Source organism: Podarcis vaucheri (genome assembly GCF_965113315.1).
Source record: "Podarcis vaucheri genome assembly, chromosome: 13".
Lineage (NCBI taxonomy): Eukaryota > Metazoa > Chordata > Lepidosauria > Squamata > Lacertidae > Podarcis > Podarcis vaucheri.
The window spans coordinates 16,654,963-16,671,146 of record NC_138751.1 but is presented as its reverse complement, the minus strand read 5'-3'; the positions used below and the strand labels follow the sequence as shown (position 1 = coordinate 16,671,146).

At 49.5% G+C, this 16,184-nt stretch overlaps 1 protein-coding gene across 1 annotated transcript; it reads left to right on the top strand.

Moving 5' to 3' along the window:
• The first annotated feature begins 3,558 nt into the window (after positions 1-3,558).
• ARMC5 (armadillo repeat containing 5) lies at positions 3,559-14,308 on the top strand. Its single transcript, XM_082195522.1, has 6 exons — positions 3,559-4,087; positions 5,764-5,871; positions 7,181-8,018; positions 9,242-10,524; positions 11,936-12,068; positions 12,514-14,308. The coding sequence occupies exons 1-6, from the start codon at positions 3,748-3,750 to the stop codon at positions 13,304-13,306; spliced, it is 3,495 nt and encodes a 1,164-aa protein (XP_082051648.1). The 5' UTR covers positions 3,559-3,747; the 3' UTR covers positions 13,307-14,308.
• Positions 14,309-16,184: the final 1,876 nt, after the last annotated feature.

Genomic DNA, 16,184 nt, shown 5'->3' with positions numbered 1-16,184 from the left:
AACATTATTGACGTTTTGGAGTTACTACAGACAAATATGAATACGAAAGCAGTTTTGATTTTTATAGATGCGGAGAAGGCCTTTGACAATATATCTTGGAATTTTATGAAGAAAAATTTGGAAGGGATGGGAGTGGGAAGGGCGTTTCAAAATGGCATCGAAGCAATCTATTCAGAGCAAAAGGCTAAATTGATAGTAAATAGTGTGGTGTCAGAGGAGTTTAAAATTGAAAAAGGGACACGACAGGGGTGCCCCCTATCACCCTTGTTATTTATCTCGGTCCTGGAGGTGTTGCTGAATTTGATTAGGAGGGACCAGCTGGTGGAAGGAATACAGGTCGGCGAAAAACAATACAAACTTAAGGCCTTTGCAGACGATTTGGTTTTGACATTACAGGAGCCAGAAACTAGTACAAAAAGAGTTTTAGAGCTAATTTCTGAGTTTGGTCGGGTGGCGGGATTCAAGTTGAACAAACAAAAAACTAAGGTTTTGGCAAAAAACTTGACATCTTCAGAAATAGATGGGTTCCAGAAGGAAACAGAATTAAATGTGGTTACAAAGGTGAAATACCTAGGGGTTAATTTGACTGGGAGAAATTTGAATTTATTTAAGGACAATTATGAAAAATGTTGGTCGGAGATTAAAAAGGACCTAGAAACTTGGTCAAGACTGAAACTTTCCTTGTCAGGAAGAATTGCAGCAGTTAAGATGAATGTATTGCCAAGAATGTTATTTTTGTTTCAAACCCTTCAGATCGTGGACAGAGTGGAATGTTTTGGAAAGTGGCAGAGGGATATCACGAAGTTTGTCTGGCAGGGCAAAAAGCCCCGAATAAAATTTAAGATACTAACAGATGCAAAGGAAAGAGGGGGGTTTGCCCTGCCGGACTTGAGATTGTATTATGAAGCTGCATCCCTCTGCTGGTTGAAAGATTGGTTTTTGCTAGAAAACACTGATGTCCTAGACCTGGAAGGGTTCAACAATGCTTTTGGGTGGCATGCATATCTTTGGTACGACAAGATAAGGTTTCATAGACTGTTTAAAAACCATATTGTCAGGAAAGCTTTATTTATTGTCTGGACTAAATACAAGGACTTTTTTTGAAAGTAAGACTCCGAGGTGGTTATCACCGATGGAGGCTAAGGCCATAAAACTACGTAACATGGAGAGTGGCTGGGCAAAATACTGTGAGATAATAGAGAGAGATGGTGATACTTGGAGGTTGCAGAGTTTTGAAAAACTGAAAGGAAAGGTGCGAGACTGGTTTCATTATGCCCAAATTTTAGAGATTTTTAAAAATGACAAAAAAATTGGTTTCCAGGTGGAAAAATCCAAATTAGAGACAGAATTACTTGAACCCAAGACGAAAGTACTTTCAAGAATGTATAACTTGTTGCTTAAATGGAATACACAAGATGAGACAGTTAAATCAGCCATGATAAAATGGGCACAGGACATTGGGTACAACATTATGTTTGAAGACTGGGAAAGGTTATGGACCACCGGTATGAAATTTATGGCATGTACTGCCTTAAGAGAAAACATTATGAAAATGATATACAGGTGGTACATGACCCCAGTTAAACTTGCAAAGATATATCACTTGTCTGATAACAAATGTTGGAAATGCAAGGAGGCTGAGGGAACTTTTTTTCACCTCTGGTGGACATGCCCGAGGGTGAAGGCCTTTTGGGAAATGATTTATAACGAATTGAAAAAGGTGTTTAGGTACACCTTTTGCAAGAAACCGGAGGCCTTCCTTCTGGGCATTGTGGGCCAGAGAGTGTTAAAGAAAGATAGAACGTTCTTTTTATATGCAACTACAGCAGCAAGAATTCTGATAGCCAAATATTGGAAGACACAGGAGCTACCCACGCTGGAAGAATGGCACTCGCAGCTGATTGACTACATGGAATTAGCTGAAATGACAGGCAGAATTCGAGACCTGGGAGAAGAGGCAGTGGAAGAGGACTGGAAAAAATTCAAAGACTATTTACAAAAACATTTTAAGCTATATGAATGTTAAGAATTTGCTAAGCCTTTGAGAAAAACATGCTTCAGTATTGAGATTGGTGAAAGACGGAAATTAAGTTATGGTTTTGAAAAGTAAAAATTGCGGAATTTATAACTAAATGAAAACACAAAATATACAAAATAAGGTGTTAATTTGCTGTTTATTTTTATTGTGAGGAAAACAGGGGATGGAAGACTTGGGGAAGTCCAGTTGATTATGAAAATTTGATTGGAAAAGTGAACTTTCTTTTTTCTTTTTTTTCTATAATTCTTCTTCTATATTTCTTTTTTCTATTTGTAAAATCGCTTTTGTTGTGTCATTGAGGATGTATTATACCCTGGAAAAAAGCAAATAAAAAAGTATTTATAAAAAAAAAAAATACAGGGAGCTGGCCTCGGCACCAGGCCTGTTGACCAATCAACTCTGCATTACAAAGATGTCTGCAAGAGTGACATGAATTCTGGCAACATTAACCCCACTGTATGGGAATCCCTGGAGACAGACAAGTTGTATAGCCACATCAGTAACCAGAGGAGAAATGACCACCGGAGGAGCGGAGAAGAAATGGCATGGTGCACTTGCATCAGTTATACTGGATGCCTTCATCTGCCACAGCTGGAATAAAGCATGTCTCTCCCTCATTGGTCTCAACAGCCAGAGCAGGCGCTGGAATTCTCCCGCAGTTTGGGTTTGACTTTGCCTCGATGGTGCACTCTTCCATTGTCTCCCAAGACAGACAGATGCCAACACTCATATATACACATTTGCTGCTTTTTTGGGGGGGGTCACTGCATTGTTTGATTCTGCTGCTACTTTAATTTGTCACCGCTATCATATTGTTATATGTGTGAGGATTTTCCGGCTATAACTTTTTATTTTCCTTTGGAAGGTGGGATATAGATTTAATAAATAAAAAAGTAACATGATTGTAATTGGTTTTTTTAAAAAATATATAAGAAGTCACCTTGGAAAGGGTAACCCTGAATATAAATATCGAAGCAACCACATTAAGTAAAGCCCCGTGACCAGAGCGGAACTTTATTCTGCGACTCTCCTCTCCCTTTGTTGTCTTCTCTTTCCCTGTCTAAATTTAAACTACTGCACAGAATTCCCGGGACGGTGTTTTTTTTTTTTAACCCTCGCCTTTGACTTTCCGTCTTAAGTGTGTAAGCCATTAACTACCTAGCTGATGCAATGTTTCATCACCACACTTTAAAACTTAAATCGAACGAGCAAAAGCCACGGTGCTCCAATGCAAGCACTTAAGATAACACTTTATTATATCTGAAGCCCGGAACGACCAATCAAAACACAACTTTCGCGTATTTCTCCCCAGGAAAACAGGAAAAACTGACGGCTGCAAACGCCAAAAACGACGCGCGGCGCAGTCCGGGATACTTTCCCGTCGTGCCTTCCTCCATTCTCCCCGAGTCAACCATTTGGTGGCGCGTTGCCTTCTGGGAGTTGCAGTCTTTGCTCCCGACGTTTCCTTACACCGTCTATAGCCAGGAGGTGGGAAAGGGACTACAACTCCCGTCACGCAACGCGCCTCCCTTGGCCCGGGAGGGGGACTCGGGCTATATCTCGGGACCTATAGTCCTCGCAGCCCCCCCCCCCCGCACCTTTGTCCTCATGGGGAGCGAACTACAGTTCCCGCAGAGCCGAGGGGCCCGGCCGCTCTAAGGTCTCCCCCGCCCCTCCCCCGCCCGGCTTTGGCAGGGGCTTCTCCCAAGATGGCGGCTCCCCCTCCTCCTCCTGCTGCTCCCCGGGGCGCCGGGGTCGGGGCCACCTCCCCGGGGGGCTCCCTGGGCTACTGCTTGGCCCAGCTGCAGAAGGGCGCCGAGCCGGGCCTCGGCCGGGCTCTGCTGGCCCTCAGGACGCAGCACATCAAGGAGGCCGGGGGCATCGCCCGCTTCCGGAGCCGAGGGGGCCTGGCGCCTCTCCTGGGGGTCCTGGCCGGCGCCCCTCGGCCGCGACGCACCCTGGACCTCGCCCTCAGCATCCTGGGCAACTGCTGCACCGAGGGCGCCAGCCGCACCCAGGTGCGCGAGCTGGGCGGGATCCCGCCCCTCGGTAAGTGGGGGGCCCCACTTATGGGGAGGACCAGGTACCCCCTTGGGGTAAGGGGGAGCTCGGGGGCAGTCTTGGTCCCCCCCACAACCTTTGGGGGGGGGCGCCAGGTGGGATCCTAAGGCCCCCAAGTCAACCCTCCAGCCCCCCTCCCAAAAATTGCCTGAGTGCCTGTGTTGCCAAGGCCCCCTTGACTTGTCAAAGGATGGGGTCCCGTCCCCAGAGTTTGTAAGGATTATTGGATCCTCGCGTGGAATAATAGCTGCTTTGGCTCACTTTCTGGGCCTTTCTGCCTTCTCCAATACCTTTACTTTGGGCTGTCATGTGTGATACCCAGCTCGTTAAATAAGATGATGTAGCTTGGATTTCCTTATGTTTTTTTAGTTTTTTTAAAGGGCGTTAAGTGTTGGCAAGTGGAAATCACAGTCGCAGAACTGTTGGAAGGGCCAGCCAGCCCAAGCCCCTGCAACGCAGGAGTCACAGCTAATGTTAGGCTTTGCCCTTGGGGCTGGGGAGGGTTGAAGCCATACGTGCAGTTCTAAGGGTGATGAGCTGTCGCCCTTGGTTAACCTCTGCACCGGACTGATGTTGGGTGTCAGAATAGGACCCGGGATGCCAGGGTTCAAATCCATTGGCTGAACCACTCTGAGATCGGTGGGTGAAGGGTATACAAACTGAATACATACATAAATAAAATAACTTGGGCCTGTCACACTCTGCCTCACAGGGTTGTTGTGAGGATAAAATGGGGCCGGGGGACAGCCATTTATGCCATCTTGAGCTCCTTGGAATAAAGGTGGGATATAAATGTAATAAGAATAAAGGGCATTGGCATGGAACATGCGCACACCTCTTGGCATCCTGAGCTACTCGAGTTGGACTTGTGACCCTTTGAATGCTGTGGTGGGAGGAGATGCCTAAGCCTTTAAGGGAAGTTGCTTGAGGATGCGCAGGGACTTGTAATTTGCTTTTTGCAGCTGGCAGCGCCACCTGGCCGTTAAATGTGTAAATGCCAAAGCCTCAGTCTTTCCATCGATGGAGGACGGTGCAAAACTGCTGGCTTGAACCAATGCAAATTTGTTTAAGTTCAGTGTTTTCCTTTTGAGCTTCTACCCCGTTTGGTTCTTTCATAGGTTGTGGGGCTGTTTTAAGATGAGTGAACACATGCAAACTAGAAGTGGTTGGCTTTTTCCCTCTAGGAGAAGCTAGCAATGATCTTGGGGATTTGGGATTATATTGAGGTTCCCCCTAGCAGTAGCAAGACCTTGTGCGTATGTGCATTTGGAAAGCAGTGTTTACACTGGTTGTCAAGAGAGACCACACCTTTTCATAAATCTTTAGCACTATACAGTGTAGAGTAAGCACTGCAGTACATAGAGTGCAGAAATGTGATAATTCCTGGTTGAGGGCTTAAGGCCTGAATTACATGGAAGGGGTGGGGGTAGAATCAGGCAGAAAATGCTACCCTCTTTAAACAGCTGTTCTTACACAACTTTTAAAAAAAAGCAAAGAGAGCTAAATCTGCTGGCCTTTAAAGTGCCGCAAGACTCTTGTTGCTTTTCACTGGAACAGACTACCACAGCTATTCCCCTGAAAGTTGTTTGTGGTTTTACAGCTACATTATTCTCCATCTCTCTTCCTTCCTGCCCCCCCCCCCGCCACAATCTGTGGGTTTATAGTTACTATCCTGAGATCGCTTGCTGCAGAAAGCATCCAGAATCGGACGGCACGAGCCCTCGGCAACTTGGCTGTAGACACAGAAAACTGCCAGGCCATTCATGAAGCAGGTTGGAAGTGGGATGGTGCACTGGGTAGGGATGGAGGGCAGGTTTGTTCATGTGGGGCTGGGTGGGGGTCCAGTCCATATGTTATGACTTCCTGCCCCTTTGCAACAGGGGGAATGGCATCTCTTTCTGCTTGCTTTCCCTCCCCCATAATGAGGTGCTCCTCATTTCCACGTGTTAGACTGACATGAGTTTATATAATTACTCATTGCCTCCATATCTTAATAACTGGAAGCTTCTTGGTGAAAACTAGCATAGTGGAGGGGAATGCTAAGAATCTGAGCTGGAAAAGCCCAGTTTTATCCCAGTTATAGCCTCACTTGGTGGCCCCAGGCAAACTTCTGCACTCTCACTCTTGGCACCCGCTCTGCAATACCAGGATCATGCTGGACTACCTTACTGAGCTGTTGTAAAGATTACAGCAAGAATGTCTGTGAAGTACTCTGAGTGCTTGAAATGCACTATATAAACATGAAGCTTTGTTCTCGTTATTGAAAATATTTATAGTCTTCATGTATTACAAAATTCCCAGATAGAATGCACTGGGATTCCAGAATGAATAGGGGATCTGTGTGGAGCATTTGGTCACTTCTGGATAAACTACAAACAGGTTGTGTGTTAAATTAGGTAACATGTTAGCAGTTTTCTCTTTTAGCCTAGGTAAAATTGGTGGGGGAACGTATTTCGTGTTGGAGACTTGTTTTAATTCTCTCTGTGTATCTCTCTCCCCACCCTCGTTTATCTGGGACAGAGAACAGAGGCGGGGTGGGAATTTTGCTGTAATTTGGGTGAAATTTCTGCACAACTTTCTGTTTGGATTCAAGTGCAGACGTTCATATAAACTTCTAAAACTTAGATGCAGATGGAGGAGTTGCTTTGGAATCTGTGGCAGCCCTCTCAATAGAAAGGGATGTGGCCACAGAACCCTTTTCTTTTTGCTCCCATCTGTGGAGCTGGGGGTAAGATGGACACCCATCTCTGCTAAAAAATCACCAACGTGTTTTTCTAGTAGCCTGGAAGGGTGTGGCATATTACCTTGATAAAATTGCCTGGGAAGTGGCGACTGCCCTTTAAGGTCCTCTGCATCTGCTGCTCACAGCACCTTCATTGCAGCAGCTGCTGAGAGTAGCAGAAAAAGATGGGGGTGGTTGTGGAGAGAGATGGTGCTGAGACTTGGCAGGCCAGTTGGAGAGGCTTGGATGTTTGCTGGCAAACCATAGAGAAATGGTAATATATGAGACTCTATAACTTGGCTTTCTTTTTCTTCCATTCTCTCCCCCACCCCGCCACCCAAAAAAATCTCCCATTACAGGAGCAGTGCCCCCGCTAGTGCAGGTCCTCACCACCTCCCAGGACAGAGAGTGCTTGCAGAGTGTGATCAGGGCAGTGCGCTACCTAGCTGACACGCCTGCGCATCGCCTTGTGCTGGTCCAGCAGGGGGTGGTGCGCTCCATTGCCGAGCGCTTGGCTTCCTCCTTGGATGACGCCGCCCTTGTTGCAGCTGCCGTGCGCGCCCTCCTGGAGCTGACGAAGGGTTGCAGCCGCGACTGCGCGCAGCAGATCAGCTTGGCGGGCGGCGTGGCAACCCTCGTGGCCTTGACTAGCCACGAGAAGCGGGCGGTGCGGGAGACTGCTCTGGTGGCCCTGTCCAACCTCTGCCTGCAGGGCATGCTGAGGCCAGCTGTGGGCAACGCTGGTGGAGTGGAGGTGCTGGTGGGGGAGATCCGGCAACGCCAGAGGGCCGGGGCACCTGGCATGGCCCTCCATCCTCTGGTGAAAGCTTTGTGCCTGCTGTGCCGAGAGGCAATCAATAGAAGCCGGGTCCGAGAAGCCGGGGGGCTGGAGCTGCTGCTGTCCCTGCTGCGGGACCAGGGCCACAGCTCCTCCCACGATCGTGTGGTGGTGGCCTTCGTGGCCTTTTTCTATGATGAGGAGGCCCTGGAGGTGCTGCAGGCTGGAGGGCTTGTGCCTTTGCTGGTTGGGAGGCTGGCAGCGCTGGGCCAATGGAGAGGCCGGAAGGAAGAAGAGGAAGAGGAGGAGGACGACCTGGTAGATGAGAGGGATGCAGCTTCTTTTGACCTACCTGCAGAGGGGCGTCGTGGGGAGCAGGCCACGCCTGGAGCAGAGTCTTCCAGCTTTCAGAGCCTCAGGTAAAGAGCCTTCCCTAAAGCTAGGGAATTGTTTTATGCAAGGCCTGAAAGAGGTGATGTCCTTTCAAAAGAGGGCTTTTTATGGTGAGCAAAGTATATACCCAGAACATGCCAGTTCTGTACCAGCAAAACAAAACAAACCCCATTTGGAATGTCTTGTGCAAATAAGTCACATCTAAATGTGTAGCATTTTCTAAATTTTTAGCAAGGCCGTGGAAAATGGAAAGAAGCAAAGGTGTCAAGATTGGGGGCAGGGTCAAAGGAGCTGGACAGGGATGTTGCCCTACTCCAATCATTGCCAGCTCTGCGGAATCACTTTTAGCTTGTTTTCAAACTTTTCTCTGCTGGAAACGCAGGTTGGAAAACTAAACAGTAAAGTTAAAGGGACCCCTGACCTTTAGGTCCAGTCGTGGCTGACTCTGGGGTTGCAGCGCTCGTCTCACTTTATTGGCCAAGGGAGCCGGTGTACAGATTCTGGGTCATGTGGCCAGCATGACTAAGCCGCTTCTGGCGAACCAGAGCAGTGCACGGAAATGCCGTTTACCTTCCCGCTGGAGCAGTACCTATTTATCTACTTGCACTTTGACGTGCTTTTGAACTGCTAGGTTGGCAGGAGCAGGGACCGAGCAACGGAAGCTCACCCCGTTGAGGAGATTCAAACCGCCGACCTGATCGGCAAGTCCTAGGCTCTGTGGTTTAACCCACAGCGCCACCCGCGCCCTTAAACAAAACTAAACAATAGTTTTGCGTTTAAACTGGGCTTGAATTTCTTAGGGTTCTGTGTCATGTGCTTCCCTTGTTCCCCAGGATTGTTGTGCTACTGAGGGTGGCTGTGGTTGCTGCCACCAGATGTTCTTTGTATTTTGCTTCAATGTCCTATTGATGCCATCGTTTGGCTGTGTGGTAGCAGGCGCCTGCAGTGTTCGATTCAAGGCTCTGGCAAGCATGTGCCACCGCACAGCTGTACGTGCAGATGCTTGCAGTATTTTGCAGCTGGCTGCCAAAAGCGGAGTCATGCACACAACAACAGATGCCTGTAGTCCGTTTGCTGTGGGCTAGAAGCTGATACATGCACTCTTCTCCAACACTTCGCACCCGCTAATGGCTACCAACCACATGCCACATGGTCATGTGATTCCCTCCCCACTGCCCACCCCAAACTCTACAATCGCTTTTGTACTTCATCCGTTATATCTGTGCCTTTCCTTCTATCCACTCTGCAGATCCTGGCTTCTTTCTGAAGGCTACATTGCCAGCCCAGGAGACCTTTCTCCACAGTGGTCCCCCGACACCACCCTTTCTGAACTGGATGTCCAAGGATGCGTCAGCCCCAACCAAGAGCTGCAAGATGAAACCCATGGGCCCTGCCATGCCACATCTGGAGTAAAAACCCAGTCCCGGGCCGAATCCCCTGATTTCTTAAACTCTCCATTACTGGATTTGCCCCTTGCATGTCAGCCAAGTTCTACCGAGACCTTAAACCCAGCAGAGAGAGATGGAGCGTATCCACAGCAGAGCCTGTTCCCAGTGGCATCGCCTGTGTTCGACAAACCTGGAAGTCTCTGTTTGGATGTGCCAGATTCAGAGGAGATTAAGGAGCTGGAAATGGTTGAGATGAGTAAGCAGCAGAAGGGGCTGCTGATGAAATCAGAAGAGGAAGATCTAGCCAGTCCAAAGAAAGGACTCCCTGGACAGGACGTGTTGAAGCTGTCCCATTCATTGTCCTCAGGGGCAGCCCCAAATTCGATGCTGACGAATCCATCAAAACCAGGTGAAGATACGGAACAGTCGACCTGGGTTGCTTTGACAATGGACCAAAATGAGCCTGGGACCAGTAACTCACACTTGGCTGCCATGGCGTTGATTCTGAGCAAGAGTGACCAAAGCCAACTGTCCCCCAGGCCCATTGCCAAATCGCCAGCCAGCGAGGAGGCCTGTCTGATCACCCCAAAGCTGAGCATTCAGAGCCTCTCAAGTTCTCCCGATGAGCACAGGACACCTACGTCCTGCTGGAAACGCCGTGCCAAGTTCCGGTCAACGTCTGAGCAGGCGCCACCTCCTCAAGCATCACGTCCTGCTGGCGAGACTCCGTCCCCACTGCTCTCCCTAGCCCTGCCGCTCTCCCTCTCTCCACACGGGGGCGACAGAGAGCTCCATGCCCCCGAGGCCCCCGTCCTGCTGCTCCTTTCCCGCTTTTCCCAGGCTGAGGATCCCAGCCGCAGCTTGGTGACACCGGCCACCTTGCAAGGGCTGCTGCGCTACGTCACGAGAAGCCCCGTCCCCTCCTCTCGCTGCCTCCGGCTGCTGCACCGCCTCACCTGCAACCCCACTTGCCTGGAGGCCTTTGTGCGTTCCTACGGCGCTTCGCTCATCCATGCCTGGCTGATCCTTGGCGTGTCACCTGAGCAGGTGGCGGTGGCTGTTACTGCCGAGGAAGAGGGGGAAGAGGCGGAGCCAAGAAGCCTGGATGCCGGGGAGCACGACGCCAGGAGGTTCAAGGAACTTGGTGTGTGGATTTTCTGTTATCTCTGCATTCCAGCGTAGCGGTTCTTAAACTTTCCCCCCACTAGTAATTTTAAAATTTCTGGAGATCTCAAAAGGCCACTTAATTACCCCCCCCCTTTTTTGGGGTCCTGTACATCAAACCACATGCACAACTCTCCTTACAGTTGGCGTTTGATAGTGCCTTTCTAGTGCAATGGATGTGTTGGGAGCTTTTGAACAGAGTTCAGGGGAGTCTAGTTTGGCTCAACAGAAAAATAAACCATACAATTGTAGCGTTTGAAGGGACCACAAGGGTCTTCTAGTCCAACCCCCTGCAATGCAAGGATCTTTTTGCTCAACATAGGGCTCAAACCCACAACCCTGAGAGTCTCGTGCTCTACCAACTGAACTATCCCAGGGATTGAGAGTTGAGGGCGAAGTACAGTGGTGCCTCGCAAGACGAAAAGAATCCGTTCTGTGATTCTCTTCATCTAGCGGTTTTTTCGTCTTGCGAAGCAAGCCCATTGACGGATTAGCGCTTTTAGCGGCTTATCTGCTGATTGGATCAGCTGATAAGCGGCTTAGCGGCTTAGAAAAAGGGGGGGGAGGGAAAAAAACCAGCAGGAACTCGCAAGACATTGTCGTCTTGCGAAGCAAGCCCATAGGAAATTTGTTTTGCGAAGCACCTCCAAAACGGAAAACTCTTTCGTCTAGCGAGTTTTTCGTCTTGCGAGGCATTCGTCTTGCGGGGCACCACTGTATTGATATTCCACAACCTTTCTGTGGAGCACCCAAAAGGAGACCACCAAAACGGTGGTCTACTGAGGATGATTTGAGAACCTCTGTTCTAGGATATTGGAATTCAAGCCTGCATAGTTTATTTTTTTGAGTGGTTCCTCATATTAAAGAGGAACCAGGTATTCTCATGTTGAAGATGCTGTGGTGTCTCACTTTAGTGGGTCTTTGGCTCATTGGAAAGCCAGTTGGTTTGTTGGGATACTGTGGTTCCTCGTCTGTCTTTGCCACAGGCCATGCTGTTAGCTGATGCTCAGCAGGCCTTTGCCTCTGAAGTGGTTTTCAGTGTTGGAACGTGTAAAGCGACCTTATGGTAGTGTATGAAACCACTTTCCCCCTCACTGCTGAGTAATTGAAGTCCCCTCCACCTCACCCCTGCTGACGTAGGCTGGGGTTGAGGCTTCAGATCAGAGAGAGCCTTTTTGGTTCCCACATGTTTCGCAGACATAAAATGGAGCATGAAATAAATTGTGGGGGACCGCAGCTCTTGCGATACAGAAAAGGCTGACTGGGCAGTTGGGGGCAGGGCAGATGCCAAAAAGTGGGCTGGCTCCCTTCAGAGTTGATGCAGATGCCGCATCAAACGGAGGCGCTGTTTGTTGAACGCATTTCTAACCCCTTCTTCCCCTTCCCTCCAGGAGAGACGCTGCTGATGAACCTTTGTGTGCAAGCGGAGTCCCCTTACGGGGTGGGTGTCCTCACCCACATGCTGCTGTCGGGCTCCGAATCTGATCAGGTGGCCTGTGCACTTGCCCTTCCACTTATCTGCAGGTAGGTCTGACATTGCTCTGTCAAACTGGTATGAAGAGAAGGGGATAAAAAGGATTTACTTCCTCACGTGGTTGCAGTTTCCTCATGTGGCTACCAAAATGGTGGCGGCCATCTTGAATGAGGAGCAGCCACCAGGCTGGGACGGAGTGACCTCAGGGTTTTATTTAGCCCCAGATTCAGAAATTTGGGGGTGTGGACAGTGAAACTATAGGGGGGGAGTATATTACTCCTCACCACATGAACCACAAGGCACTCAAAAGAGTGTATGAGATACTTATTTTTGAAAGAAGCAAAAAGTGTGGAGACTGAGGAAAGAGGAAAGTGTGTGTTAATGTTGGGGGTCTGATATTTTACAATTCTCATTTTTCAGCTAATAGAAGGGGGGAGTTGGGATCTAACGAAAGGTACTGAGGATACAAAGCGGTTTTCTCTTTGTCTCCCATAGGAAGGATTCCCTTTGCCGGAAACTTCTGCTGGACCACTCTGGCCTGCGTCTCCTGTTAGGTGCCCTGGTGCGGGACCCCGATCCCTGCCTTGTTTTCTACGCCTTGGATTCCCTCTCCCTCCTCCTGGGCTCCCAAGCCACAGGTCTTCCCTCGCCGTCCCCTCCTGCCTCCAAGAGGCCGCGCCTGGATTCCCCGCCTCCTTGCTCTTATTGCCGCTTCATGGACGAAGGCAAGGCCGACTTGTATTTCCAGCTGGACTCTGGCACCCGGGTGCCCACCGTGCGCCAGGTCATCAGCGAAGCCTCTGAGGTCTTCTGTGCCATGCTGAGCACTGGGTTTGCAGAGTCGTGCCACACCACCGTGAGGCTGGGCGGTGTGTCTCCCGAGCCCTTCCTGGCTCTCGCGCACTTCCTCCATGGCTGCCGCGGCAAACCCTGCTCGGTGCTGGGGGTTTCGGTCCCCTTCGCTTTAGCCGAAGAAATCCTCACGGTTGCCGAACAGTATCTCCTCCCCGAGCTCCAGTCCCTGGTTGATGACGCCATGTGCCGGGACTTCCTGCGCCCCGAGACTCTAGGCCAGGTGTACTGCTTGGCTGAACGGCAGAACCGGCCCCGCTTGCTTCGGAAATGTGCTGCTTACATTCTCCAGGACATGGCAAGGCCCACCTGTCAAGCCGCGGTGTTGGCCAAGCTTCTCCAATCCGTTGGGAATCCTAGCAGGTTGGCTGAGGAGCTGCTCAGGGTGGTGATGGAGTCCCCGTGGGGCTCTGGTGCTGAGGTCCAGCTGGGCTGAAGGATTTACAGCTCTGTCTCCTCCTGCCCTGTTCCACCCCCCTTCTCTCTCTCACGCACACATGCACACACATAACCGCAATATTGGCTTTATAGTGGAAACGCAAGTATGATGACAGAAGGAGTGCTAGGAGAATAAATAGGGTGAGACTCAAAAGAATGGCCTCGCAGCGGTCAAAGGGTCATCTTCTGGAGTGGGGAAGCATGTGGGGCAGTGATGTGGCAGTGAGCGCCCCACTTGATAGAGTGGTTGTGTGCGTAAGGTTGGTGGAGGTGACTGCATGAGGGTGGAAAAGAATGGAGGGAGGGAGGAAGAGGGCTGGGGCAGTGCTGCCACCCAAAAGGCATGGGGGAGGATTTAAATCAGATGTGGGGAAACTTTGGCCCTCCAGATGTTGCTGAACTACAACTCCCATCATCCTTGGCCGCTGACCACGCTTGCTGAGGGATGGTGGGCATTGTAGTTTAGCGACATGAGGGGTGCCAGAGGTTCTCCACACCTGATTAAGATGAAAGGTGGAGGAACCAGGTGTCAGATTCCGCTTGGACGCAACAATAGCCCCTTTTGAGGAGGGTTTCTGTCAAGAGCACTTAAAAATCAAAGAACGGCCAGCCTCAATGTGATCTTGGGCATGGCAGCATGTTCAAAGTGGACAGGATTCCTTTCTGATAGCGTATCAGGAAGGGACCCCAGATTGAAAAATGCAACATTTCTGAGAGTGCCATTCTGATGGCAGCTGCTCCTGGAATTGATCTTAGTCTTGGGAGGAGATGTTAAAAGGGCATGAATGTATAACTGAAGAAAGGTGAGCCATCTCACAGAGGGGGGGGGGGGGCAGCAAAAGCATTGATGCCACCAAGTAATGGAAGGAATTTGCAGGATATCAAGGTGCTTCTCTCCAGGACACATGGAAGCACTGAGAGGAGTCTGGCCCATTTGTATAGATGGAACTATATTGCATATAAGCTATTGTACATAGAGAAATACAGACATCAAAGAGGTGCTCGGAGCGTCTACCTGGCCTCAGCTTATTTCTGTGAGTGAACAAATGGGAAGTGACCAACCCTTGTTGCTGCAAAATTGGCTGCGACCCAGTTTTGAGCCAGCCTTCTGCAAACGAACCAGTTGTTCCAGACCCCCACAACGAGTCTCTCACCATTAACCCCGCTCACTCTTAATGGGTGGGAGGGATATTTCAGTGTCATCCAATGGGGGATTCTTGGCACGAGGGATAAAATGTGTCTGGTCTGCACAATTGAGTTGTCTGGCCATTGAGCAAGCTCTTGAGGGGTGGGATTTACACTTGCATGCCCTGTGATGCCAATCAAGCCTCACTGAATTGAATTGTGAGGCCTCTTAGCCCCCGTTCCTCCCCTCCCCACCTCCTTTCCACGCCAAGGACAGGAAACGCCTGCTTCTAACTGCATCCAGATGGTCTGGAGAACTGGCGAAGGGGAGGGAGAAACCACTTCCTGAGAGCCTGATTACTATAGAGCCTGTTCGTCTAGGATGGGGTGGAAGGGAGCGCCTTTCCCAATGGATTTTTCTGGGTCCCATTTTCAGTCCCATATTGTTGTTTTTGAAGGGTTGGCTGTCATCTGTTTTTTCCATGGCATTTATTGGGTGCTGGAAGCTGACCGCTAGCATACGTAACCCTGCCACTGAGGTTATGGTGTAAAATCACAGCTGGGACATGCAGCAGAGGTACGCTGCTCCTTCCCTCTTGGGATACTGTGTGGATGATTTGAGGTTTTGTAAGGACTTCATTTTTTTAATGTTATTTTCTGGTCATGCTCCAGTTCCTCAGCATGTGAGAAGCATTTCCTATAATTTTATCTCTATGCCAAGAAAACAGTCACCTGCTTAATTTCTGCATGATTGGTTGCTGTAGAAGGCAGAGGAGCTGGGCGTAACACTAACGGTGGCAGTCCTTGTTCATCACGCAGCCATCATGCAGTCTCAACATATCTGGTGCAGAAGCAAACCAGGCTGAGTGTTCCAGGGCTTGTTTTCCTTCCCGAATTCCTCCTGTGCCTGGCTCTTCTCTTGGCACAAGCCCGTTAGGCTCGTGAGTGTTTCAACCTGGGTGAAGAGTTTTTATTATGGTGCTGAAAAAGCATTCATCTGAAAAAGCCCGCACTGTGAGCAGGCCACTTTCAGGAGGGCTGAGACCATACCTTGCGAAAAAGTCTCTTGCAAAGTGTTCACTTCAAAAATGCTCCCTCTACCCTAGAAAATTCAGCAAGTCCTAAACCTTGTAAGTATAGCCCAATCCCCAAAATACTACACCGTCTGCAGTTCAAAACAACAAACCATTGCAAGGCAAAAACATGCAGGATTGTGACAGCCCATTTTAACACAACTCGTAGGGTGCTTTCAAAGTACATCAATACTCTTGTAGATTAGGATTTTTAAAATCCTATTTCAATTGGGGGCAGGGCTCAGTCTAAGTGGCTTGCCTAGGGCTGCAACTAGATGTGATGTAGAAGGTCTGTCAAGAGGCAGATAGCCCTTTTGGCCTGACAAATTCACTCGTAACTACCTAGGAAGCTTGCCTGTACCAGGTCTTGTCTATTGAATAATCTAAGAACCGGGAATGGCTTGGCGGGATCAGGCCAGTATCCCATCTTGCCCAGTGGTCAACAGGATGCCAGAGCACTGCTCTTCCTGCTGTTCTCAGCAGCTCATATTCACAGGCCTGCTGCATCTGACCTTGGAGGCACAAGCAAAGCATGTGTTCTGCTCCAGAGCCATGGACCGTGGGAAAAGGGGTAACCCTCCATCCTAACCATTTACCTATCCAGGGACTTCTGGGCTCTGAGCTCCCATGCCTAATCACAACTCTCGCTCATTAGCATACCCTCTTCTTACAGACTGC

What these genes read in the sequence shown, in the direction of transcription:
- ARMC5 (XM_082195522.1), top strand. Translation starts at nt 3,748, where the DNA reads ATGGCGGCTCCCCCTCCTCCTCCTGCTGCTCCCCGGGGCGCCGGGGTC. An exon ending in CCAGGCCATTCATGAAGCAG is followed by an intron (nt 5,872 to 7,180) that starts GTTGGAAGTGGG and finishes CTCCCATTACAG; the next exon opens with GAGCAGTGCCCCCGCTAGTG. An exon ending in CAGGAGGTTCAAGGAACTTG is followed by an intron (nt 10,525 to 11,935) that starts GTGTGTGGATTT and finishes CCTTCCCTCCAG; the next exon opens with GAGAGACGCTGCTGATGAAC.